Source organism: Camelus dromedarius, chromosome 16 (genome assembly GCF_036321535.1).
Source record: "Camelus dromedarius isolate mCamDro1 chromosome 16, mCamDro1.pat, whole genome shotgun sequence".
In the NCBI taxonomy this organism is placed as follows: Eukaryota; Metazoa; Chordata; class Mammalia; order Artiodactyla; family Camelidae; genus Camelus; species Camelus dromedarius.
The window spans coordinates 21,537,875-21,564,584 of NC_087451.1; the positions used below are offsets into that span (position 1 = coordinate 21,537,875).

Genomic DNA, 26,710 nt, shown 5'->3' on the forward strand with positions numbered 1-26,710 from the left:
GGGGCTCAGAAGCAGGGGGAACAGCTGAGCACACCGTGTTTCGTTTGGGCATCTGTGTAAGTCTTGCCCCCAGAGCCAAAGCCTCTGGTCCCAAAACAAAGCTTCTATTCTGCTCGCTGCCTGGAGATCAGAGCTGAAGAAAGGGTGGGAGGGACGATTTTATTTCATTGAATGAATATGCTTTCTAATTTCCTGTCACCCCGAGACCCTTGGGAAAGTTTGCAGGCAGTCAGAGGGAGCCCTGTGGAGTCTGGAAGTCTCTCATGCTATGCTGATAAAGCAAAACAGAGCACACAGTCCTTTCCCTCCGCTGGGAGTGGGAGTGGGGGGCGGCTGCAGTCCTGGTATTTGGCTCCTGGATGGGTGGAGAACACTGATGCTTTACCAGTGAATCTTAGGGCAGTGGGCAGGGAAAAATATTGCACAGGTGTGCCTCGTGCCTGCCAAGGATTTGTCTGTAGAAGACAGGCCAGCAGCTCCAGGGGAAGTGGCTGCGAGGAGCAGCGTGGGGTGGGGGCTTGGATCACGGAGTGGGGACCCCTGGGGTGACTCCTGGCTCTACCTTCTGTTGCTCTGGGAGCCGAGTCCAATGACTGCACCTCCTGTACCTGGGTTTCCTTATCTGTGTACTTTAGCCACTCGCCCCATGATTACAGACTGTCTTTGCAAGGCCTTCCAAGTGTTAGGGACACTGAGAAATAAGTCACAACTCTTCCCTTCAGGCTGCGTCCGCAGTGGCGGGTCAGACGAGGCAGCATCTAGGACCGCACCAGTCAGATACTATTTGCTCTGCTCTGAGATTTAAAAACCCTCCTGATTCTTACTCAGGCACCCTCTCCCTCCACGTGCTTACTTAGCCCCAGCGCCTCCTCCTTTATCCTTCCGAAGCCCGTCCCCACCCCATCAGATGCGCAGGGGCAGGCGCTGCCGCTCTGAGTGTCTCCCACCCGCCACCCTTCTTTCAGGCGGAGTCTGCAGGCGCCTATGGGACACACTCGTTCCACCCAAGGTATCGGTTATTGATTTGCATGTTTACACATTTAATCAGCTCTTCCTTTCAGGTGACATTTGCCTATTAAGAGCGATTTCCAGCACATTGATCCCCACCTCCATCTCAAGAAGGGTTTGATGAGGCTTGAGAACTCTGATTACAGAGGAGCGCTAAAGGGAAGGGAAGTGTCGGAGATGAGCACTGTGGATCGGAGTCTGAGCTATCAAGGAAGAACGGTAGATTAGCTGCTATGGGGAACTGAATGGGAGAATCACCTTTTTAAAATAGGGTTTTATTGCTCAGATCATAAGTGCAAATACCCTGTGTCATACAGGGAAGCTTTAGAGTCATTCTTGACCACTCCCAAGTCCCTTCTTCGGTGCACATGCTGCTGTTACTTGGATAAGAGGTTTTCTAGGCCTTTCTCTTTACACTTAAGAGTTTAGGAGAGTGGCCTAATTTAGTAAGGCTCTATGAGCTCACAGTGATTGTTCTTTTTAATTGCGGCCTGGGATTCCATAGTGGGCATCCACCACAGTTTACCTTTACATTGCTTCCTACCAAAATGCCTTTGGGTAGTTTCCATGTTTACCGTCGTAAGTAATGAACACCCTTGGACCTGCTTCCTGTATACATGTTCAGGTGTGTCTCTGAATGGGGCATGCATGTTAAAAGCTTCAGTATTTACTGTCACATTGCTTCCAGGGTGGCAGTGCCCACCCACACGGGGAAGCGGTGTTTGTGAGCAGAGGATGGATTCAGTCTGGAATGTGCTGGGTGTGAGGTGTCAGCTCAGAGCATCTCTGCTTGAATCCCTTGTAGGTGTTGGAGAGAAGACAGGGTGAAGCTTTAAGGCCGGAGATGCAGAGTTTCAGCAGCACCTCCATCATGTGTCTGAGAGAGTGGGAAGAATGGGGGTCGTCAGAGCAAAAGGTCGAATGATTTGTTGGAGAGGAGAAATCGGCCACCACTACATGGAAGGAGATGGGAGAAAAGCTCCAGGTTAGCTGGGCCTGAGGGAGTTCCCAGAACCCCTGGACTTCCAATGCTAAAACTGGGTGTGTGCCAAGCACACCTGGATGAGTTGATCACCTTACTGCATGAAGGGATCAATTTCCAGGAGGAGGGACATTGTTTCCTCTAAGAACGGAGGCTCAAATCAGGTGACTTTAGGCAGCTAGAAAATGCAGGGAGAGGGAGGCTTAACCTCTCTGCTGGAGGAAGCTTTTGAAGCATGGGGCAGCGGGGCAAGACCTAGCCCAATGTGGTCACAAGCAGCAGAGCATGGCTGTAGCTGACGTTAGCAGGAGGAAATACATCGAAAGACTATTAGGGATTCATAGAAGGAGGAAAGGCTGAGGAGCTGGTCCCTCAACACCGGCAGGCAGAGGGCACAAGTACAGCTACCATTTTGTGGGAGGGAGAACCTGGTCACAACAGGGGTCCACGAATGGCACGGAGCTGCCATCACTTTCAGTTAAGTTCGGGGAGGGAACACCTGACTGGCCTGGCCCAGTTCCTGACCAGTGCTGGGTACAGCCCTCCAGGATGAATCCAAGAGGAAAGAGGTGCCTCCTCTAGAGGAAATTAGTATGTTGTCAGGAAGTAGAAATTGATGCCAGTCGGCCAAAAACATTCATAAGATTCCACCATCAGTCCCTAAAGACCAGCGCTCACTTCCCGGACTCCATGCACCACGCGTATATAGTCATGCACATTTACACAAACGTGTTATGTGCATAGTAAGTGCTCATTGCAAACGTGTTACATATATAAATGGATCAGTCCTCCTACAGAGACACGCACACTCCAGTCAGCAGCCAGCGGGATGAGCTGTCATTCCCATAGAAACGAGGGGCAGCCACTGACCACGAAAACCCACAGATTCCGTCTTCCCTGGGCTGGTCCCACAAGAGCGCATGTAGAACGTCCCAGACTTGCTGACATAAATCGGCCCCATACACACAGGTCACTTTCTGTGACATCTTTCTAAGGAGGTGTCCTTAAGCCTATTTTTTGGAAAGAATCAAATTTTAGATTTAGTAGGATACTTTACTGTCCACGGGACTACCACAGCAAATTGTCTTAGAGTATGTTATTTGCTTTATAGATCTAGGTTTTGTTTATAGACTGGACTTGTTTAAAGCAGAATAAACCCCCTGTTGTGGGGGGGTAGACTAATCTGAAAGTCCTTAACTTCTTATACCAAGTTTCAGGTACACACAACTCTCATTACTGACAACAAATTTCTAAGCGGAGACCCTGGAGGGCCACTGTGGAAACTCTCTGAAACCCGCTGGTAATTGGTTGTATCCATCTTTATTCCAACGATTAATGGTCTAAAGTCCTTGAAATCAGTTTGTTCTTGTAATTCCCTTAAATAGGATTTATACAATCTGTTTGACTTTGCAAACCAGTTTATTGCAGGGAATGCAAGCATGGACTTTACTACCAATTGAGAGGTCCAATTAACAAGATTAAGGTGTGGTTTCAAATAGCAGCCCATGAACCCTCTTACCTCTCGAGTCACAGGGCCTGTGCTCCTTCCTGGGGACCACTAGGTCTGAGATGGGGCAAGCCACCCTGGGCTCCCATTAAGGGGCACGGGTCGGAAGTCAAGTCTCCCCTGGCTAGCATTTCATTCGTCTTTTTGCTTCAGGTCAGATCCTGTTGCTGCCCAAGAAACGCCTGCATTTCCTTATGTACAGATGGGCTGTCTAGTGATTCTAGTCTGCATTCCTTTTGATGTCACAATATTTACTTTCACGGTCCCCTAGTAAGTAGGATTTTTGCCACTTGGCGTTTGTCTTGTCTTTTGTTGTTTGTTTTGGAGGATTATGCATGGATCTAAAAACTAGTCTCAGTGCCAAGATTCTGGACCCATTCAGACTTTTCCAGTGCTATAATCTCCTGCAAGGTACTTTAAAAACCCCATAATAGAAAGATGAGATTATTAGATGGGATTCAAAGGAAAATATCTCCAAACTTGGGATATAGTGCCTACATAAAGCTTTGTCAAAATATATTTCTGATCCTTGGACTGGAGATGTCCTATCACTTACTTCTAAGTTGCCGGCCAAGGGGCCGACAAAGCTTAACAGTTCTCTGTTCAGGCTGGTTTCTGCCTGTCATGTGTCATTCTAGTGGCTTCAGGGGCCAGGCCCCTTTAGCAGGAAGAGGTGTCATCATGCAACACTGCTGACAGCTGAACTCAGATGGAGCAAATACCTTGCAGAAATATTGCGACTGCTCCTGCCAGAGCCCTTGCCTGACACCACAGGACATCCTTTCCTGATGAACCCAGGTGTGGCTTCCCAGACTTCAACTGCAGGAAGCACCCAAAATGGACATGTCTATAAATTAAAACCTAATTCAACCCTGATTTAGATCATGGGGGCTCGGGAAGAGGATTCCAATGTCTAGTAGAAGATAGGTTCTGATGACCTCGAGTGGTTGTGTGATTCTGTAACTCAGTAGGAGCAAGGTCAGTGTGAATCCCGCTTTACATGAAAAGAAGGCATGTCTGTCTGTATGTGCTGTGTCCCACGCTCTCCCTGAGCCTCATATTTTCCCAGCTTGTCTCAGTGGAGTGGTGCAGAGCTCAGGGTGACCTTGCCCAGGTCGGCTCTTCTGTGCTAGGTGCTTATGCTGGAGCCCCATCTGCTACTAACGGCAGCTGTCACTCAGAGTGAACTCACCAGCTGATCAAAGTCCTCCTCTTCCTGAACAGAAAATGAAATCTGAAAACTAAGGCCATGTTGCTGACACCTTTTGGGCAAAGCCTTTTGTGAGGAGGGGAATGTCAGCGTTGGTGCGTCTCATTTTCATATCCTGCGTGAGCCCTGCCAGCCCAGCTGGCAGCTGGCAGCGGCTGAGAGGCACCAGGAATGTGGAAGGTCAAAGCCACCAGAGAGTTAAGCCCCAAAGGGCCTGTATGGAATGATTACTTGGAATGCTGCAAGGGGCTTTTTATTCTCTTTCAGGTCAGCTTTGCTGATACCCAGGGGCTAAGTATAACTGTAAGCATGTGAATTTCAATGAATATATTGCCTTCAATTACCCAGCTGGACAGTTTCGTTCACCAGAGCCTGCAATCATACAAAAGCTGCCGGGGAATTGTTGTGATTTAGATAATTTCTAATCTCCTCTCTGCTTAACCTGCAGGGGCCATGGGCAGCCTGGGAGACCAGGGGGTGGAGAGAGGGAGGAGGAGACTGTCTGTTCTCATCAACCCAGAGATGCAGGTCCTTGGCTCAGCCTCAGGGACTGATGCTGGGTTCAAACAGAGAGGCTGAAAAATACTGTGAAAGCAGGTGAAGGTGTGTGTGTCAGGGGGCAGTGGGGACAGTTTGGAGTGAGAGGGTGGGGGAGATGGAGAATGTGGGGCAGCCACAGGGACAGGGGCTAGTGATACTAGCTTGGGGACTAAGAAGCAGAAGACCCCTGTGAGGACTGATTTGAGTCCTGGATCTTATACCCGACACCCTATCTGCAAATTCCAGAGAGGCTGTCCCACCGTTTTAATGTATTACTTGTCAATGCAACTTGGTAGACCACTTGGCATCTGTGAGGTCTGCTCAGCTAAGCTCATTAACGGTGCAGATTTCTCCTTTGGTTACTTGGAGGGGAGGTAATGACCAAGGGACTCTTGGTCTTCATGGAAAAACTGCCAAGGGCAGTAGAGAACCAGGTAACGGGAGAGCTATTGGTTGGGGGCTGAGTTGGCTTGAAAGCTCTCCGTGGGTGCACATGTGGTCCAGACCTTTTGGGATTCTAGACTCGTGGAGAGAGAGGAGTTCCTCCTGTAAAGGCAGCCTCTGTCTCTCATCTTCACTAACGTCTTCTTGATGCTTGGCATCTGTTTCCATTCCCAAGGGTCTTCTGATTGCTTTTGAGGGATTGTTTCTTCGTTGTTTATACAATTTAATGGGTCCAGCCATCCCATGACCCAGGCTACGCCAAGTAGGTGATTCCTCCTTGGCAAAGAGACAGTAATCCTGAAAATGGCTGGTGTCCCCCCTGCATCCCAGTGGCGGGGGCCTGGCCAGACACCCTGGTTATGGGGCAGGTGTGGTGCCGGACCCCTGCTCTGGGTCGGCTTCGGTTTCTGCCATTCTCAAGCCTGGCTCCAAGCTCCCTTTAATACCACATAATCTCAATATCCCTTGAGCCTAATTTAGCCAGAGGTGGATTCTGTTTCCTACAACTCGAAAACTTTCTTACCCAGAAGATCCGGGTCTGGTCCTGTCAGCAAGGGCCTTTATTCACTTACCATGGCTTCTATCAGTGCCACGGCAGGGACTTGATAGATACAGAATCCTTCATGTTTTTGTTTTTGTTTGATTTTTTAACAGAAATGTAACTGAGAAGTGAGGCTTTGGGCTGACTGGCCCAAGGTCCTGTGGCCGGTTAGCGACAGAGCAGGGACGGGAACTCAGGACTTGGGTTAAGACCCTGTTCTTCCTGCTGCGAGCCCACATACTCCTCAGCTTGAACATTCTGGCGACTCTGTGACCAGGCATGCCCTCTGCTTTGTGATGGGGAGCAGTGAGGGGGCCTCAGGTCAGCAGTCTGGCCCCGGCAGCGAGGCCCAGTTGGGGCGTCTGCACAGAGAGAGGAGGGAGAGCGCTGGCAGGATTTCGGGGACGGGTGGGGATGGCATTTCACAAAGCACCTTCATCTGTCCTTCTGCTTGGTCAGAGGGCTCCAATCTGTAATCGTTAGAAGTTGCACATAACAAGAGAACATTAATATAAATGGGAAATAAATAAGCAATAACCACAACATGCACAATCCAGGATCACCTTGGAAAAAAGTGCTTAGGATCCCACAGCGGGTTGTGGAGGGAGGTGGGGCTGGGTCTGCCCTGGAGGTGTTGCTCTCTGCCTCTGCCTGACTCCTCAGTTTAACTCCCTCAGCCTCCCCCGAGGCCCTGCAGCTGCCGTCTCTGACACTTTGTTCAGTTTCTTGGCAGGAACCTGCCCTCTGACACTCACCAGGGCCCTGGGTGGGCCCCTCCTCCTGTGAATAACCCCACTAACGAGGCTGACATTTCCACTTCCCCTCCTGTTGGCTCTGTCATCCTGCAACATCGCGGGCCTGGTCTCCAGGGATACCTAATTAAAGGGCTGACAGTGCTTTTACCAGTAGTCCTGTTTGGAGCTGAGTATGATGTCTCTGCGACACAAAATTACAGCATCTTTGTGTCTGTTCCATGTAGTCAGGTAGCCCACATCCCGTGTCTTATGGCACAGGGTCGTGGGGGGTGGATTTCAGGATCACCCTGACTGCGTTCATTCCTTCCACTGACTGATCCATTAAACACGAGCTGCCTCGGGTGTTGCTTGGTACCACGCTAGGAGGTGAAGGTTTGTGGATGAGCAAGAAGGCAAGGCCGCTGCTCTCAAGGTGCCCAGTTGGACTGGGCCGCTGTTGTTTGTGGCTGGCACCGTGTCTGTTTCTCTCTATTTTGATGATCACACTCTCATTTCTTCCTGAGGGGCTCTCCCGCTGCCCCCAGGGACTTGGAGGAAGGGACTGTTTCCACTCCCTGGCTCCAGGGCTGGGCAGGTGTTTTTTCAGAGTAACTTTTCACTTCTTCTAAGCTTCAGTAATTGGTTCAGGGAGGGAACGTGACCCAAGTCAGTCCCAGAGTGAGTCAGTCCTCGAACTTTTTCTAGAACTCTTGGCATTGAGGAGTTTCCCTTCTGTCAGTAGTGCTAAGAGGCAGGATGGAAGCCTGGAGCTTCCAAGAGCCATCCTTGCTTCCATTTGCGGAGAGCCTGCTTGAGAGCAAAGCTGGCTCAAGGGAGAAGGGATTGAGCGTTGAGACGAGTCTGCCTGCAGAATGCAGCGCCTGGACCCCAGGTGACAGATCTGCCCAGGAACGTTGCAATTCCACAGCTAATCGATCCTCTTTTTTCCTTTAGCCAACTAGAGATGGGGTTCTGTCTTTTGAAATAAAAATAGTCCTTATTAACGATACTATGGAAAAGTAGGGGAACAAGATGTGTTGATCATTTATTATATTATTTATCGTTGTGATGATAAAAAGGCACAGAAATGTCGTGGGAGCAGAGGGAGAGAGAGCCTCACCCAATCTGCAGGATTTGGGGAAAGATTCCCAAGAGAGGGGCTCCTTGGGGTTTAATCATAAAGGATGAGTGGGAATTGTCCAGGAACATGGCAAGTTCCAGGAAGAATGAAGAACATAGATTACATATATTTTTTAAAAAAGCTAAAATCCATTGAACACACTTTTTTTTTTTAAAGTGGCATTGCATTTCAGAAAGATTTAGATCTGAAATGATTTACTTAAAAAAAAAAACTTTTGTGTTCACAAAGGGAGACTTCAGTTTCTGGTGAACATGGAATGGCTTGTTCACGTACCATACCGCGTAACTGCAGCCGCCTTGACGCATTAGCTGTTCCCGGACCCACTCACGTAACTGTGTAAGAATTCTGGAAGGAAAACGTGCCCGCAGAAGAGGGCAGGATCTGCAGCAGTGGTCCCCAAACCTGACATTCATCATTAGGAGAGTGAAAATACAGACACATGGACCCCCACCTCTGACCGAATGAAGCTGAGAGTGGGGCCTAGTGTCTCACCCCATTTCCTCAGGTGATTCTGACGTGTGGTCGGTTTTGGAGCGCCCTGACTCTCAAGGGTGGGGCAAATACAGCGGTCGGAAGCACCAAGATTTGGAAAGCCAGCATGTCCGGGACTCCAGTTCCTTATTAGCCAAACGGCAGTTTATTATCTCATTTGAGAAACAGAAATAATTACATTCCTTTAACGTTTATAATTGTTGCTGGGCTGTTTCCCAGGCGCCAGTTGCTGTATATGTGCTCAGGGTGTACCCGTGAACAAAACAGATGAAAATTCTTCTGCCCAGCAGAAACAGACTGTGCAAATAATTAAATGAGAAAGTTATGTGTATATTGGAAGTTAGTAAGTGCCCTGAGAAGAAGGAAGAGAACAGAGGCATAGAGGAGATCAAGAGTGCTGGGGGCTGTGGCTTGAGTAGACGTAACACTGCACAGGGCTGGTCAGGACGGGCTCACGGGGAAGGCGATCTGAGCAAGGACTTGAAGGAAGAGGGGATTAGCTGAGTCACTCTTGGGCTATAGCATTACAAGCAGCAGGACGAGATACTGGGTTTCAGAGTGTCCAGTCAGGGATGGCGCCAGATTTTTGACCCGAGAAAATCGAAAGGATGCAGTTGTCATGTATTGAGTCAGGGAACTGCTTTGTGGATGAAGCAGTTTTTTGAGGGGAAGGTAGCATTTCAGTTCAGGACATGGTAAATGCGAGACGTGCATTGGATCTCCAAGAGGAGATGCTGAGGATGCAAATCGGAGTTCAAAAGAGAGATCTTGCTAGAGATACAGATTGGATGGATGCGTGGATGAGTTTTGAATGCTCTGGAATCCTAAGAGCCCACAAGGGAGTAGGTACATACAGAGAAGACCGGAAAACCCAGGTGTGAACCCTGGAGCTCTCCAATACGGAGAGATCGGAGAGAATAGGAAGAACCAGCAAAGAGAAATAAGACGAGGGCAGAGAACTGCAGCGGAGTAAAGTGTTGACCTTGACCAAGGAAGCTCTGGAGGATTGACAGACTCAAGATTTGTTGGAGAGAGGATAAGTTTCCATTTCCTATTGCTGTAGGGATTATATAATAGCTTTAATTTGTGTAAATCAATGATTATCATGGGTAGGATTTAGGAATAAATCTGACCTTGAAACATCTTACCATGTCTTCATTCCCAACTGGCAGTATTGCCTCAAAGTAAGAGACGTGAGTCCAGGGATTTTGACTGGGATTGTGTTGAATCTATAAATCAAGTTGGGAAGAATTTGACTTCTTAACAGCACTGAGTCCTCCAAGCCATGAACATGGAATATTCCTCCATTCATTTAGCTATTTGATTTCTTTCAATCAGAGTTTTGTAGTTTCCACATGTAGGTCTTATACACATTTTCTTAGATTCATATCCAATTATTTCCTTTTTTCAGTGCTATTGTAAATAGTATTGTGATTTTAATTTCAAATTCTGCTCATTCATTGCTGTTATATAGGAAAGCAATTGACTTTTGCATGTTGGCATTTTATCCTGTGACCTTGCTATGCTGGCTTGTTAGTTCCAGGAGTTTTTTTGTTGTTGTTAATTCTTTGGAATTTTTCGCACAGTCATATCATCTGTGAACAAAGGCAGTTCGATTTCTTCTTTCCAAAGTTGTATACTGTTATTTACTTCTGTTATTTTTCTTTATTTTTCACTAGCCAGTACTTTCAGTATGTGTTGAACAGAAGCGGTGAGAGAGGACACGCTTGCTTTGTGTTCCGTCTGAAGGGAGAAGTGTTCGCTTTCTCACCATTACCGTGTTTGCTGTGCATTCCTTGTAGATGCTCTTTGTCAAGTTGAGGAGGCTTCCCTGTATTCCTAGGTTTCTGAGAGGTTTGTTTGTTTTATCGTGAATGAGACTTAGGTGCTGTCAAAAGCTTTTCTGAGTCAATTGAAATTTTATGTGATTTTCTTTTTTTTTTTCACTCTGTTGATGTGCTGAGTTACACTGATTACTTTTCAAATGTTACACCAGCATTGTTTACCTACAAGAAATCCCACTAGGTCGTGGTGTATAATTATTTTTATACTTTTAACCTACGTGTGTCTTTATATTTAAAATGTGTCCCTTATTTTTTATTCACTCCAACAGTGTCTGTCTTTTAATTGATGTTTTTAGATCATTAACATTTAAAATAACTATTGATATAGTTCAGTGACTGGCATGATTGCGACTGTTTTCTGTTTCTTACCTTTGTTCTTCATTTCTTTTTTCTCCTTTTCATTTTTGTTTTATTTTGTTTTTTCGCCTGTCTGGTTTTTATTGAGCATTTTATATGATTCCAGTTTACCTTATCTTATCTCGTATTAATTATGCTTCTTTTTAAAAAATTAGTGGTTGCCTTAGCGTTTGCAATGTACATTTTTAAGTAACCGAAGACCACCTTCAAATAACATCATACCACTTAACATGTAGTGCAGCTGCCTTAGAACAGAACATTCCCAGTTCCTCCCTTCCACCCGTTGTGGTATTACTATCATTTAGCTCACTTATCCATATTCTGTAATCACCCATTACTTTGAGCAGCTATCTTGTTATCAAATTAAGAATAAGAAAAATACAACATTTTGTTTTGCCTTCAATTATTCCTTCACCAATGCCCTTCCTTGTTTAATATAGATCTGGATGCTTTCAAGATTTTCTCTCTGCCTTTGGCTTTCTGAACTTTGAATACAATATGCCTAGATGGAGGATTTTTTGGTGTTTATCTCCCTTAGTGTTCTCTCGTGTGGTTTCTGGTGAATGAATTTCTACCAGAAAAGCGTACTTCACGCACATAGGAGCCGAGGAGACCTCTCTTAGCCCCTTGATCTACTAATGCAGCTACTTTTTTTTTTCTTTACTTTTTTAATCCTCCAGTAAGTAAGGATTTTTCTGGTTGATTACTGTGTTCGTCTTCTAGGGCTAGTAGAACAAAGTACCACAAACTGAGCTGCTTAAACCATAGAAATGTGTTTTCTCATAGTTCTGGAGGCTGGAAGTCCAAGACCAGGGCATCAGCCCTGTTGGTTGCTTGTGAAGGCAGAGGGAAGGATCTGTTCCAGGCCTCTCTCCTTGGCCTGTAGCTGGATGTCTCCTCTTAATGTCTGTTCACATGGTGTCTTCCGTCCACAAAAACCACTGTGTCTAAACGTCCCCTTTTTATAAGAAATAGAATTTGGAGAAGGGTGGGGAACACGAGTCAACCTGTTACAATTACCTTCCAGTAACTTCTGTCTGCTGCAGCTTCTGTCCCTTTTTTGCCGTCTGCTAATGCTTAGTGTGAGAGATCGCCACATTCTCTGGAAAACTCAGTCGCTTGCTCCCCGTCCCTTTTCCTCTCTGAGAAGTTTGCCTTGATTTATTCTCTGCTCTTGGGCTGCCATTGCCTTTTTTGACTCCTTCCTGATCCATCGAGGGGAAATTTTATCGCTCGTTGGCTGTTGTTGTGTTCTTGCTGTGGCTGTCTTGGCTTTTGAATGAATTCCAAAAATAATCCTTTGGAACCTGCAATTTCATCTCCACGTTGTCTTTTGTTTTGCTCCACGTTGCTGGAGCCATGGCAGAAGAGTCTCACAGTAGTTCTGATCAGCACGCATTTCTGACAGTTCCACAAAGGCTGTTTATCCTTAGGCAGATGCGGCTGTAACTTTGACTCTCTCGGTACTTTGGGACATAGCAGCGAATTCATATATGAACTTGGCTTTGGAGTGCTATGTATTTGTTTATTTCAATTCAACAAATATTTATTGAGTCCCTACTATGCTTCAAACCCTGGGGACATAATAATTTATAAGATGTAGTTGCTGACTGCCAGAATCTCTTGGTCTAGCAGGGAAGACCCATGTAGATACCCTGTTAACACAGCATGCCAAGTGATAGGCAAATGATAGGTGTAAAATGCTATCATGGCTGTTGGCCCAGAGTATTAATGATAATGTGACTTGATTTCATGGCTTTTCTGAGCTTTTAGGATATATTTAAAATCCTCAGTGGATTATGGGGTCATGGTCCCCGCCTACCTCCCCTGCCTGAGCTTGAGCTGCCCTGTTTCTAGGACAGTTTTTCTTAAACACTGATGGTCTTCCGTTAGTAGGCCAAGTCTCTGTACTTTCTCCCACGTCAGTCTGCAAGTAGATGTGTTTTTGATGTGTTGGTGGGAGGAGGTGATTCTGCCATCTTGATCTCCTCTTCCAGAAATGTCTTCTCTCCCATTTTAAGATCTGGGTCTGGAATGTCCAACCCCTCTACTTCCTGTGGCCTTCAGATTAATAGTCACTTCTTAATGAAGAACTTTCCTGGGTTCCCTAAATCTCCTTCCTTGTGTCACAATCACACCCTGAAGTTATTTGATCCTCTACTTTTATGGCTGGAGACACATTATCTGAAAATTATGTTTCGATGTAGCTTACAAAATGTGATTCTGTGATGACATTTATATTTGTCCCGTTTTTTTTTTTCTTTTTTAATACTCATCAAATTAAGATAAAGAAGGCAAAGCTAGTCATAAGTTAACTCTTTGAAAGCATTACACCTGCGCTTAGAGTAGGCATAACTAAGCAAATGATAGTACCTGTTTGGGATGACATGGGTCCCAGGCAGCAAACAGGTTTCATCTCATGTCAGTTCTAAAAGATTGTTGGTGGCCGCCTGCGTATTCTGTTGAAGATTCTGCATGGCGCTTTGTATTGCTTCAGAGTGATAAAAGTGTCATAATTGATTAGCAGTATCTCCTGTGGGCACAGAGGGAAGAGGCCGCATGTGTATAGATGGCCTGTGAACTGAATTAACTTGCGAGATAAATGAAAATGAAAAATCTACTTAGTACTTTCAGCAGATGCTCAACAAAATTTTTTCCTCATTATTTTAAATTTATGCGTAATTTACAACAGTAAAATCCGCACTTTGGTGAGTAGAGTTCTGAGTATTTTGACAAGTGTATCTAGTCATGTAGCCTCTACCACAAAATCATAATACACAAGAGTTCCATTATCCCTCAGATTCCCCTGCGCCCGTCTGTAGTCAGCTCCCCCTCTCACTCCCAGTCCCTGGTAACCGTTGATCTTTTTCTATCCTTATAGTTCTACTTTTGCAAGAATCTTATACAAATGGAATCAAAAGTATGTGGCCTTTGGAGTCTGGTTTTTTTCACTTAGCATAATGCCTTTGAACACCATTCGTATTGTTGCATGTGAACAGAGTTTTAATGCAAATTTGTCAAAAAAACTATCATTGAAATATATTTTCATTTACCTATTTAAAAATGTTGAACAAATATATGATTATTAATATGCTTATGAACACAAAGAAATATCAGTAAACGTGGTCTTTTCCCTTTCCAAGCATCTGTCTACCTGCCATCTATCTATCAGTCATTTATTTTTTTAATCTGTATCTCAAGGTAGGTTATATGAATGCTTAAAGACAGTAGGTTCTGAAGGGGTTTGGAGGAGAGAGAGCTATTTGTTTACAATTGGGGGTGTTTTCATAAATCAGATGGCACTGCAGTCAGCCTTGAGGAGTGGCTAGGACGTTCCTTCGGGAAATGACATCATTCAGACATCACTCAGAAGTTGGCAGAGGGTTCTCTTTTGCTTCTCAGGAGTTAATCCAGCCTTTCTTGTATCTAGCCCAATCTTACAGCTATGCACAAGCAGGGAAAAGAATGGTCTGGAGGCTGAGAGATTTTATCTTTTTTTTAACTCTAATATTTACTAACTATATACTCGCTGTAAAGTTCAATGCGAGGTGCCCTGGGAAATAGAAAAAAAAAACAACGCATAGTTTTATCTACTTGATTTATTACTTATTTATGCCCCCACTTAGCTTTATTCTAGCCTCATTTTTCCATTTTCTCTCTTCCTATCTTGTTTCATAAACAAAAGGCAGCTTCCGAAAATGCATGGAAAATAAATCATTGAAAATGTTGGGACAGAGAGATAATATGGGTCAGAAACAGTCCAGGGGTAAATTTACCTACTTCTCAGGGATGTATGCCAAATGGTTTTATAGAGAAACCAGAGATGGGCTGCAGATTGGGTGGTACATTTCCTGGAGACTCAAGTAAATAGAGAAATAGACTCAGTTAAAAGATCCATATTGTCCACAAGATAAAGACAAACCAGTTCTTTAAGGGTTTCAGCTTGCTGACCTGAGAAAAATTTCCTCCCTTGGGTCTTTGTAAAGAAAACACTTTTTGATTGTGAGAATAACATCCTGGACTTCATCCCGGCAATGAATAGACGAGCAGAGTGTGCTGGGTACAGCATCCCTCAGTGCAGGGCAACGTCGGAACAGCAAGCCAAGTTCAGTCCCCTCAAGTAAATCTGACAACAGTCAGAATGATGCCCTCCAGATACGCAGCTCTCAGATGGTGTGATATGATCCAAGGGTGAAGCCGATCATTTCTAGAGAACAGACAAATAGCATGTCCTTCAGGCAGTCCCCCACAAATATCTATTCTCATAAACAGGATTTTGATAGGATTTGGACAACAGAGAGTTATCGGACAAGTAACTGGAGTACATCCATTCAGTGCCTCCATTAAGGGCTGATATGTGTATTTTTGACACTGATCAGACAGACGGAAGAATAAGATTGTTGATTAAAAATCACAGAGACTATATAAGATGTGTTAAACAGAGGTTATTCCTCTTTGGCACAATGGTGCAATTATTCTAGAACAAGGCAGTAGGCTAAGAGCTTTAAATGTATCCTGATAGCATTTCTAGGCCGTAACTTCTATTTTTATACACTTTCTGACCCATTTTACAGAAAAGCAAACTAACGTTTAGGGGAGTGCAGTGATTCACTTAGCATTACACAGCTTGTAAGTAATAGAGGCAAGATTCAAAACCAGGTCTCTCTGAAAACAGAGACTACGTGAATCTTTGTTCTTGTTTTTTGTTTAAAAACATTTTAGACACAAAAGATGTAAGTTACATATTAAATTTCCATGTTGCTATTGCCCAGCTGACGATATAAAATATTAGGAATAAAGTTTACACCCCTGTACACTCTCCCCTGATCTGATTCTCCTTCTGCCCACCCCCTACTCCCAAAGAGAGCCGCTATTCTGGAAATTGGTGTCATTCCCACCCATGGCTTTATAATTACTTCTCTCTCTCCCTTATAAGCAAAGACTTGCCCTGACATCTTATGTGACTTTGGTGTGTCCAACCTGAACTTCAGGTGAGAAATCGGTTTATAATTATCTAGAAAATAATGCTATTTTACATAAAAACACGAAGTATTTTACGTAGTTAAATGAGTTTTCCAAGAATGTAACTTCCATGGAGTTTTTTTGTTTTGTTTTGTTTTGAAGCACTTTGATTCAGAACATCAGAACATTACCAGGTATTCACCATTTTGGAAAATCATGTCACCAGCAGCAATTCCCCTGGTGGCATTTGAGCTGCCCATTCAACATGCCTGTGTCAGTCTCTGCCTGAGTAACTGCTGCATTTGCTTAGTCAAGATTAAGCATTTCCCATGGAATGGGAGAAAATATTTGCAGTCATATATGACGGCAAATCATAATCATAAGAATATATAAAGAACAACAACTCAAGAACAGTAACCAAACAACCCTGTTAAAAATGGGCAAAGGACATCTGCACAGACATTTCTCCAAAGAAGAGACCAACAAGCACATGAAAAGATGCTCGACATCATTAACCGTTAGGGAAGTGCAAATCCAAACCACGGTGAGACATCACATCATGCCCATTAGGACGGCTGTATTCGAAGAAGCAGGAAATTAGTGTTGGTGATAATATGGAGAAATCGGAACCCTTGTGTATTGCCAGTGGGGATGTCAGATGATACATCCACGATAGAAAATGGTGTGTTGGTTCCTCAAAAAAAAATTAAATAGAATTACCATATAATCCAGCAGTTCCATTCCTGGGTATATACCTAAAAGAACTGAAAGCAGGAACTCAAACAGACATTTGTACACCCATGTTCACAGCAGCGTTTTTCACAAAGTGAAAAAATAAAAGCAACTCAGGTGCCCATCGATAGATGAATAGATACACAATGGAATAGTATTCCAACTTAAAAAGGAAGGGAATTCTGACATGCTGCAGTATGAAACTTGCTAAATGCAATAAACCAGTCTTAAATGGATACATCCTGTGTGTGTCCACTTACCTGTGGTACCTACAGTAGTCGGATTCATAGAGACCAGAGAGTAGAAGGGTGGTTGCCAGGGGCCGGAGGAGGGAGGAATAGAGAATTACTGCTGAATGGGTACCGAGTTTGAGATCACAGAGAAGAAAAAGTTCTGGAGATGGACAGTGGTGATGGCTGCACCACCGTGCGAATGTACTTAACTGAGCCACGGAAAATGGTTAAAATGATACATTCTATGCCATGTATATTTTACCACCATAAAAAAATTACATTTTCTTTTAAAAAAGACAAAGTACCTCCATACTGAAATCGTATTATTTTATTATACTCCATTTCCTTTTAAAATTACAGTGGGGCGTCATGTTGATTTTTTAATAACTTTGTAAATTTCTTTAATTGAAGAATCAAGTCGTCTTCTAGAATTATTATCTTTCCTTCTTCATGGGATTTAATGCCCCTCAAAGGAGAATGTTCCCACCCTGAGGGGAAAATAAAACTTCCTTCTTATTCTCCATCAGCTGCTCAAAAACCATGCCACAGTTTAGTCTGCTTCACAACAGATCCTTGGCTCTCTAGTTTATGATGACTTTTTGAAATTATGTGTGTAGATAAGTTATATTATTTATGAATTTCATAAGGACCAGTAAAGGGGTGTTATAAACGATTTATTGTCAAAAGAACACATTTGGCCTGATAGGATGGCAAGCCACTGCACTAGGACAGATGGTAGGGAGTGGAATTTCTGATTGTAGGGCACACCCATCTTCAAATCCACTAGGAAAAAAACTTTTTTTTTAGCAATTAAAAAATATGCCACCAGCAGTGTTTTAGCGGTCCTATTTGTTGTCCTCACCAACCCTTGGCATCAGCAGACTTGGCATCATCAGATTTCTGCCAATCTACGTGAGTGATGTGAGGGAAGTTCCAATTTCATTTTTTAACTATGAAAAATCAATAGGCCCAGCCCCATTTTTTAATTCATAATCTTCCTTTGTTAATTCACAAATCTATGACTATTACATATAAAGTTTCCTTACAAGTGTAGATTTGTTTCTAGTCTTTCTGTTCCATTGTTCTATTTGAGTATCCTATGGAAATATCCATCTGTCTTAATTATCATAGCTTTATAATAAGTCTGTATAAAACTGATTTTTTCCTCACTACTAGTATATATTTTCTCCAAAGCAGTCAAATGTTTAGCAATGTAGCTTTAGGGTGAGCCTCTAGGGTAAATTCGTTGTAAATTACACACAGGTAAATCATTATTGGAATTTTGAATAAAAGCGTTGGAGATAATCAAGTAAATGGTAACAAAGCTACCAAAGATAATGATTTTGATTTTAAAGCAATGGACATCAGCTTTCTTTTTTGATTTGGTGATGATTATCAAATCGTCCACCGAGACCACTTTCAGTAGTTGACGTTGTAACAAGATCAATGCGCAGAGACATACCCTTAAATTTACGCTGTCGTTGGTGGGCAGACATGCATCCAGCTTGTCTATTTGTACAGATAAAAATGAGAAAGAGAGATGCATCCATGTCTTCATTATTTGAAATCACTACCTGGCTTTTCCAGAACCCATTCCTCCTAGTCCTAGTGGGGGAGGTCCATTTACACAGCTTGTTTCCATGATGTCACCCGTCCGTTAAGGGCCACATGTAGTCAGCTCTGTCAGTTGCTTTCTGGGAAGGTAAATTATAAAAAGGATCTGCTTCCCTCTGCCTGATATATCCCCTGGCCCACAGCTTGATGAACAGAAAGACTAGACTCATTCACTCTGCCCAATGACTTTGCAGAGGGCACGACCTAAGAATGAAGACTCAGATCATGCATTTAAGACACAGTGTCAACCATAATGGGTGGGGGGTATGTATGTGTGTATGTATGTATGTACGTGTGTATGTGTGTATATATGCACATGTGTATGTATGCATTTATATATGTATGTATAGAGACAAACATAATTAAACTTCTCAGTAAATGAATCAGGACCAAAAGATTCCCATTATACTAATAGGCAAGCTTAAAAACGCATTCTCTCCTTGATCCAAAAAAGACTGGAGTTATAAGAAGCAGTTACATCGCTTCCCTCAAGAAAGCTGAGAGCCAGAGAAAAAGATAGATTTATACCAGCAATATCGTTTTGCCCTAAAAGTGAAGGGTGGGGCAGAGCTAGGTGAAAAGAAGACTTGAATGAGGGGTGAGGATGGCAACGGCCAGTGCGGAGCTTCGAAAGTGAGTGGCTTTGAAAATACCCGTCTCACACCGAGCAAAGGGTAGCCAACCCCATGCTAACCAGTGACCGTGCACTGTTTTGCTCACAGAACACCGAGCCCAGTTTTAGCAAAGGAAATAACCCTTCTTCCCGTGAAGTCAGGTGGGGAATGAAGGCTGATGATATGCGCTGATTTTTCTCAAAAGACATGGGATTCCTACAAATGGTGGTAAAGAGAGCTGGTGATGAGTGGCTGCTGGGCCAATAATGATTGGTTAGTTTGCCACAGTTGGCACAATTATCATGACTTTTTGACGCTTAACCAGAGAGAGAAGTGATCCTCTTTGAAGGCAAAGGGAATGCTCGTTAGACCTTTGAACACATGAATTCCCTCTGCAGTAAGCCCTACACACACAGAGAGGGTGTCACACTTATAATAAGGTGCAGTGCCCCTCCAAAGGGGTGTATATGTGGGCCTTGGGGGATCTGGAATACAGCCTAACCTCATAATAACACAGTAAGTGAATGAATATGTAAACGAACACCTGATTCTCCACCACCTTGCCTTCTTGCAATAACCCCTTAATGCAGTCTTCACTTACAAGACACCGCGCTGCGAGGGAGAATAGCAGAGACTATGCAGTGAGGACTCTCGCAGTGTAATTTCCAGGATTTTATCAAGCATCCACAGACGTTTTGGCAGTTTCAGAGGAAAACTTAATAAGGGAAAAAAAAACAACCCTTTTTTATTTGTGAAAAACATGTATTTCACAAAAAGGAAGTGTGTGATTTATGATTTTCTTAGAAATCCTGTTCCTTTGTACGTTACTAAAAGCTTGAAGGCAGCGTGAGCACCGCAAGGGGGTGTGCCCCAGCCCAAATCCGCTAAATCGCTGCGTGTGGAGTAAAGTGATCCCACCGCTGTAGCTCCCTGGTGTTTGTGACTACAGTCAGCCTTCTGTATGCATGGGTTCCACATCTGTGGATCCAACCAACCGTGGGCCGAAGATATTTGAAAAAAATTCCAGAAAGTTCCAAAACGCAAAACTTGAATTTGCCGAATGCCAGCAACTATTTGCATAATATTTACATTGTACGAGGTATTATAAGAATCTAGAGGTGATTTAAAGTATACAGCAGGATGTGTGTAGGTTATATCAAATACTATGCCATTTCATATAAGGGACTTGAACATCTGAAGATTTTGGTGTCCGGGGGAGTCCTGGAACTAGTCCCCTACAGATACCGAGGGACAACTGTACTTACATTCATTACGTTTGCCTTCTGTGGTCATATTGTGTTTATCCCAAAAGCACAGAAGTGGATTAGTGACTCACAGTGATTCGTTGATGTATAAAAATAGTGTAGAGACTTCCACTTTTAGCTCTAATATGTAAAGAGCCTGCAAAGTGTCACTGTCATCCTCAAAATAAGAAAAAGATAGACCAAAAAAAAAAAAAAAAAAACCTGACTTCATTATAGATTTGGATCCATCAGAGAGCTGAGGTCTGAGGGCAAAGTCCCATCCTCAAACCTGGAGACTCGGGTATGTCCAGGGAGACACAGTAATTAAGATCTGCTCAGCTGGGACAGAAGTCATGAGCCATCGACCGGGAGGAATATTTAAACGACAGAGTTGACGAGCTGTTGGGGGTTGAGTGTATTAGGGACCCTCCTACTTTCATGGGCCGTCCTAGGGGTTTTGCCAGATTTCTCATGGCGGGGGGAGGGGGGTATCCAACAAAGACCCCCTCATGACCCTCACAGAAGGAGGGAGAGATGAGCGGTTGTAAACCACACTGAGAGGCTTCTCGGTAACAAAGGTCGGCTCTCCAGGGAAAGGGCTCTGTCTAAACACAGTTCTGAAAATTGGGGGAAAAGATGTTCTCATCACTCCAGCCCCCCAAGGGAAATAAAAAGTCAGCGTGGGTTGGGCTCTTGGGAAAGAGAATGTTCTCCTTTTTGGAAAAGTTTAAGGATTGGTAGTACTTCTTCTTTGAATGTCTGATAGAATTCATCCGTGAAGCTGTTTCATCTTGGACTACTCTTAGCTGGGAGGTTTTTGATCAGTGATTTAATCTCCTTACTGTTTATTGGTCTGTTCAGGTTTTCTATTTCTTTTTGATTCAGTTTTGGTAGGTTGTATGTTTCTAGAAATTTATTCATTGCCTCCAGGTTATCCAATTTGTTGGTGTATACGATTCCTCAAAAAATTAAACATAAAAGTACCTGATGAGCCAACAGTCCCACTCCTGAGTATACATCCAAAGGAAATAAAATTGGTATCTCAAAGAGATACCTGCACTGCCATGTTCATTGTGGTATTATTCACGATAGCCAGGGTATGGAAACAAATGTCAATGGATGGATGAAAATGTGGTATGCATGGGCAATGGAATAGTATTCATCCTTAAAGAAGAAGGAAATGTTGCCATTTGCAAAAACATGGATGAGCCCGGAGGACATTATGTTAAGTGAAACAAGCCAGACACAGAAAGACAAGTACTGCTCAAATGTCCTCACTTATGTGTGTGATCTAAAATAATCAAACTCATAGAAGCAGAGAATGGAATGTGGTTGCCAGCGGCTAGGATGAGGGGGGAATCAGGGACCTGATGGTCAAGAGACACAAAGTTTCAGTTATGCAAGATGAGTAAGTCCTGGAGATCTCATGTGCAGCAACAGGACCATAGCTAAAACTATACTGCGTACTTAAATTTTGCTAAAAGAATAGACCCTAAGTGTTTTCACCTCACATACACACAAAAGTAGAAAGAAAGAAAATGATAACCATGTGAGGTGATGGATATTTTAATTAGCTTGATTATGGTGATAATTTCACGATGGGTACATACATCAAAACATGAAGTTGTATATCTTATCCCCAATTTTTTTTTTTTTTTTTTTTTTTTTTTTTTTGCAGGGGGAGGTGATTAGGTTTACTTATTTCTTTCTTTCATGGAGGTGCTGGGGATTGAACCCAGGACCTCGTGCATGCTAAGCACGTGCTCTACCACTTGAGCTATACCCTCCCTCAAGTTGTATATCTTAAATAGATCTAGTTTTTATTTGTCAATTATACCTCAGTAAAACTGGGGGAAAAAAACCCTGTGAGCCCTTAAGGCTCACAAAGGCATGGATGAATCTTAAATGTGTATTGCTGTGAAAGAAGCTAATCTGGAAAGGCTGTATACCATATCGTTATAGATGACATTCTGGAAGAGGCAAAACCATGAGGCTGCAAACAGATCGTGGTTGTGAAGGATTCGGGGAGGGGAGATGGAAGAGGTGAAGCACAAGGATATTTTTGGGACGGTGAGAATATTCTGTATGCTGTTGTACTGATGGCTCCGTGGCACCATACATCTGTCTAAACTCAAAGAGCTTCACAGTACATACAAAGAGTAATCTTAATATATGCAAATTTAAAACATTCATTTAGCATTGAGCCTTCCGGGGCTCCCAGGGTGGAATGCAGACTATAACAAAAGAATTGTTATTGCAAATGTATGAAACAACCTTAATGAATGGGATGAAGGGAAGAGGTGCTGACTTAAATGGAAATTAGTGGAATCTGTAAGATTAAAGGCAAAATAAACTGTACATAAACATTGCCTTCAAGTAGAGAGGCTCCCACTGGTAAGTCAGAGCTTATCAGCAGCATCTGGTAGTTTATCCAGTCAAAACAACCACCCTTCCTACTTTTGCCAAGTGCCAGTGTTCACAGGGACGCTACGGAAAATCGAGATAGCAGTGTCTTCTTTCCTGCTTGGGAACTTTGCAAATTATTACTCCCTTTTTTGCTTCTCCTCGCTTGGTGGTTATATTAGGTCTCCAGGGAAATAAAAAGCCAGTCTTCTTTGAAAATCAGATTGAGAAATTTGATTCTAACACATCAACGGCTCTCTCCTCCCTTTCTGAATGATCTCAGACCCTCCGATCCCCTAATGGAGGGTTTGGGATGGAGGCGACGGAGAATTCTACACCTGGTTTATCCTCGGGAGACTTGGCCATCAGAGGTCCCCGTGTGAAATAATTCTACACCTGAGAACAAATGGGATTCTGCTTGATCAGTCTCAGCTGAGCTGTGAAGCGGTGAGACCGAGCAGATGTAGGGCTTGGTGTGCTGAGGGCTCTGTGGCCAGGGGAAGCCGCTTAGCGACTGAGGAAGGCAGGCAGGTGTGGGGCTGTGCAGAGGAAGGGCGATACGGTGGAGGAACTGATGATGTCCCGGTATTTGAATTGTTAGCATGTGGAGGTGGAGTCAGCCCCCCTTTTGGGTCTGACTCTGGAAGGCAGATGCGGGTCTTACAGGTGGACATCGGCTCAGTGGGCAGCAGAGCGGGGCCCACAGAGTGGCCTCCGGAGTCAGACGGCCCAGGATGGAGTCCCCGCATCTCTGCTTACCAGCTGTTGACTTTGACGTTGGCCCAGTTACTTAAATTCTCTGGGCTCCAGCGTCCTCATCTGTCCACTGGGGTAATATTAGCACCTATCTCAGGAAATTAGGGCGCATAGCAGGCACTGTTCCTGTGTGGTGGGACTGGGAAGCGGCGCTCACTGACAGGCAGCAAGCAGGACAACGCGTGGAAGATGATTCTGGCGTCTGCTGCCCTCTGAAAAGTCTGTTATCCTTGCAGGGGTCAGGGAGCTGACAGCTTCATGGGGTTGGGAAGATAAAAGGGTTTGTGCAAAGTGCAGGAGGCAGGATTAGAGAATTTTGATAGCCCTCTCCACCTCCCCTTCTGCTCCAGTCTGAGTCACGTGGGCTGGAGCTGGTGAGCTGGGCTCCAAGTGCCAGCTTTTGGTCCATCTTGCGCTCAGGGCAGCTTATCAGGACGTCACCTGGAGCTGCTCCTCACATGAGTGCCCGTAGTGGGATCCAGTCCTTGGATGCTTCGTTCAGCTACAACATGGGGTGCAGACTCCGGCATGGAAAGCAACAAGAATGACGCTTTTCCTTCAGTGCACGCTCGGAGCAGAGCCGGCTGGTGTCCTCTGGGTATTGAAAAACTCCACATTTCGGGATGGCATCCGCATTTAGACAACAACAAAAACAAAAGCTTTGAGCAAGTTGCAAGGAAGGAACTGTGTGTCTCTCGGTGCCAGGAGGCATAGAGGCGTGAAGTACAATGTACTTTGACACAACCGACTCACAGGCACAAACACACACTGTCTGCTGGGCTCGGTCTCTCTGTGCTCCAGCTGTGCCTGCCGGCGGGAAAACGTTCTCCCCGCAGAGGACAGGCCAGCCGCGGGCGCCAGGCTCACTGGCCTCCAGTCCAAAGCCTGGCAGCCGTGCAGTGGCCGTGTTCAAATGCATTTCATTCAGTGTCTCAAGCCACAAAACTAACCGTGTTGTAATGGCTGCTGATGGTAGCATTCTTAATTATTAATTGCAAAACCAATGTGACAACATTAGGGAAAGTTTTCAGTCCCGAAGAAAACATCCTATGAAACAGCAGGGGTCTTACACAATTCCTAGAATTTGTCTCTCTTCTCAGTCTTGTTTTTTCTCCTGTGCTAGTGAATTTTTACACAGATGTAACCAGTCTTTTCACTTCACATTATAACAGAAGAATTTCCCCAGATTTCATCTTATCACATATTTTTTTTAAAGCTACCCAGTACTATCTTATATGAACCCACTATATTTTTTGGAGGGGAATTTAATTTTTTTAATTGTGATACAGTTGATCTACAATGTTGTGTTAGTTTCAGCTGTACTGCCAAGTGATTTATACATACATGCGTATCTATTCTTTTTCATATTCTTTTCCATTATAGGTTATTACAAGATGTTGAATTCAGTTCCCTGTGCTGTACAGTAGGACCTTGTTGCTTATCTATTTTATACATAGTAGTGTGTATCTGCTAATCCAAGCTCCTACTTTATTCCTGCCCCCAACCCTTTTCCCCTTTGGTAACCATAGTTTGTTTTCTATGTCTGTGAGTCTGTTTCTGGTTTGTAAGTAAGTTCATTTGTATCATTTTTTTTTCAGAGTCCACATATGAGTGATATAATGATGTTTGTCTTTGTCTGACTTCCTTTGCTTAATATGATAACCTCTAGGTCCATTGTGTTGCTGCAAACGGCATTATTTTATTCTTTTTTATGGCCGGCACTCACTGTGTTTTAAATTACTGATGACATACTGTTGGACTTTAAATTGCTATCCATTATGCAGTGTGGTAGTAGTCCTAGTTTTAACTCTATCTGGTTTTGTTTCGTTTTTTAAAAGCATTTACTTACATTAAGTGGGATTCCTGGATTAAAGAGTGTGAGTGTTTCTATCACTCTTTACTCATTTCTTTGCGTAAGAGCAGCGCTCTTCCAGTTAAACAGTGCAGGTTGCCCACGTGTGTGTCTCTCTTCTGAGTGTCCTCAGATCCCGCTACACTGGCGGAGGGCAAAGAGCAGGTGCATGCTGGGGAGGCCCGAGGGAGAGGCTGAACTGGGCGAGGTCAGCCGCAGCCGGATGGAGAGACGCGTGGGGAGGCCCAGCTGAGCCCGAAAAAAGAGGCGATCTCAGAACACGACAGCGTCCTGTGAAGGTACCGCAGTCTGCCTAACCTTCCCCTGACGTTCGGCGCTGTGGTGGTGGACTTTATGCGTCTACTTGACTGGGTCACGGGGAGCCCAGATACTTGGCTACGCTTTAATTCTGGGTGTGTCTGTGAGGGCGTTTCCAGGGGAGATTAGTGTGCGACTCAGTGGCCTGGGTGAGGGAGTAGAAAAGAGTAGAACATAGATACATAGTGGTCTCTGGACCCGGCTTCTGGCATAGAGCTCCTAAACCCCTTGTGAATTCCTCAGTGGTAAGAGCACTGGGCATCTCTTGTTCCACTGAGGTGGCTCGAGGTGGCGCTCTGGATGTCTGGTCACAAGGAAGACGCATCCATGATTAGAAACTTGGAATTTTCAGTCCCTCACTGGCTCCAGAGAGGAAAGAGGGCCCGGAAATGCCGGAAATGGGGTTAATGATTGATCATGCCCACGGAGGAAGCCCCCATGAAATCCCAATTGTAGGAGGTTTGGGACACTCCAGGCTGGTGAACAGCATTCACTCCAGGAGGGGCAGGCACCCCAGCCCTGTGGGGACAGACGCGCCTGTGCTCGGGACCCTCCCAGACCTCACCCTAGTAGCCCTTCATCTTGCTGCTCATCTGTGTCCTTTTCATGCCCTTTAATAAACTAGTAAACGTAAGTAAGAGTTTCCCTGAGTTCTGTGAGCTGCTCTGGTATATTAATTGAACCCAGAGAGGCGGTTTTGGGAACGTCCAGTTTATAGCCAGTCAGTCAGGAGCACAGAGGACAACCTGGATGTGTGACTGGCGTCTAAGGTGCGGTCACTTGGCACCTGATGTAGGGTGGGAGCAGTCTTGCAGGACAGAGTCCTTACCCTGAGGGATCTGACACTATCTCCAGGTGGATAGCGTCAGAATTGGGTTAAATTGCAGGACACCCAGCTGGTGTTGTGGAGAATCGGTTGGTGTAGGGGAAAAAAACATATATAGTTGGTGACCAGAAGTGTTGTGAGTGTTCTGTGTGAGCAGTAGAGAGGACACAGGAGGAAGACTGAGATTCCTCTAACTCAGGAACTGGGTCATTTGTCTAACGCACTGAGTAAAGCAGGTCACCCTCCCCAGTGAGGGTGGGCAACACCCAGTCTGTTGAGGGCCTATATTCAGGCCCTATCCATCTGCTCTGTTGACGTGGTTTATCTGTGTGTGTGTGTGTGTGTGTGTGTGTGTA

The 26,710-nt window shown here is 44.5% G+C and overlaps 1 protein-coding gene across 1 annotated transcript in view; it reads left to right on the forward strand.

Annotated features, from left to right (window-relative positions):
* ADPRM (ADP-ribose/CDP-alcohol diphosphatase, manganese dependent) overlaps positions 1–25,501 on the forward strand; it is a 194,872-nt gene extending 169,371 nt beyond the window's left edge. Inside the window, exon 6 of the mRNA XM_031467614.2 lies at positions 25,344–25,501. Within this exon, the coding sequence (XP_031323474.2) occupies positions 25,344–25,463 (120 nt within the window). The 3' untranslated portion in view covers positions 25,464–25,501. The remainder of the gene's footprint in view (positions 1–25,343) is intronic.
* The last annotated feature ends 1,209 nt before the right edge of the window (positions 25,502–26,710 follow it).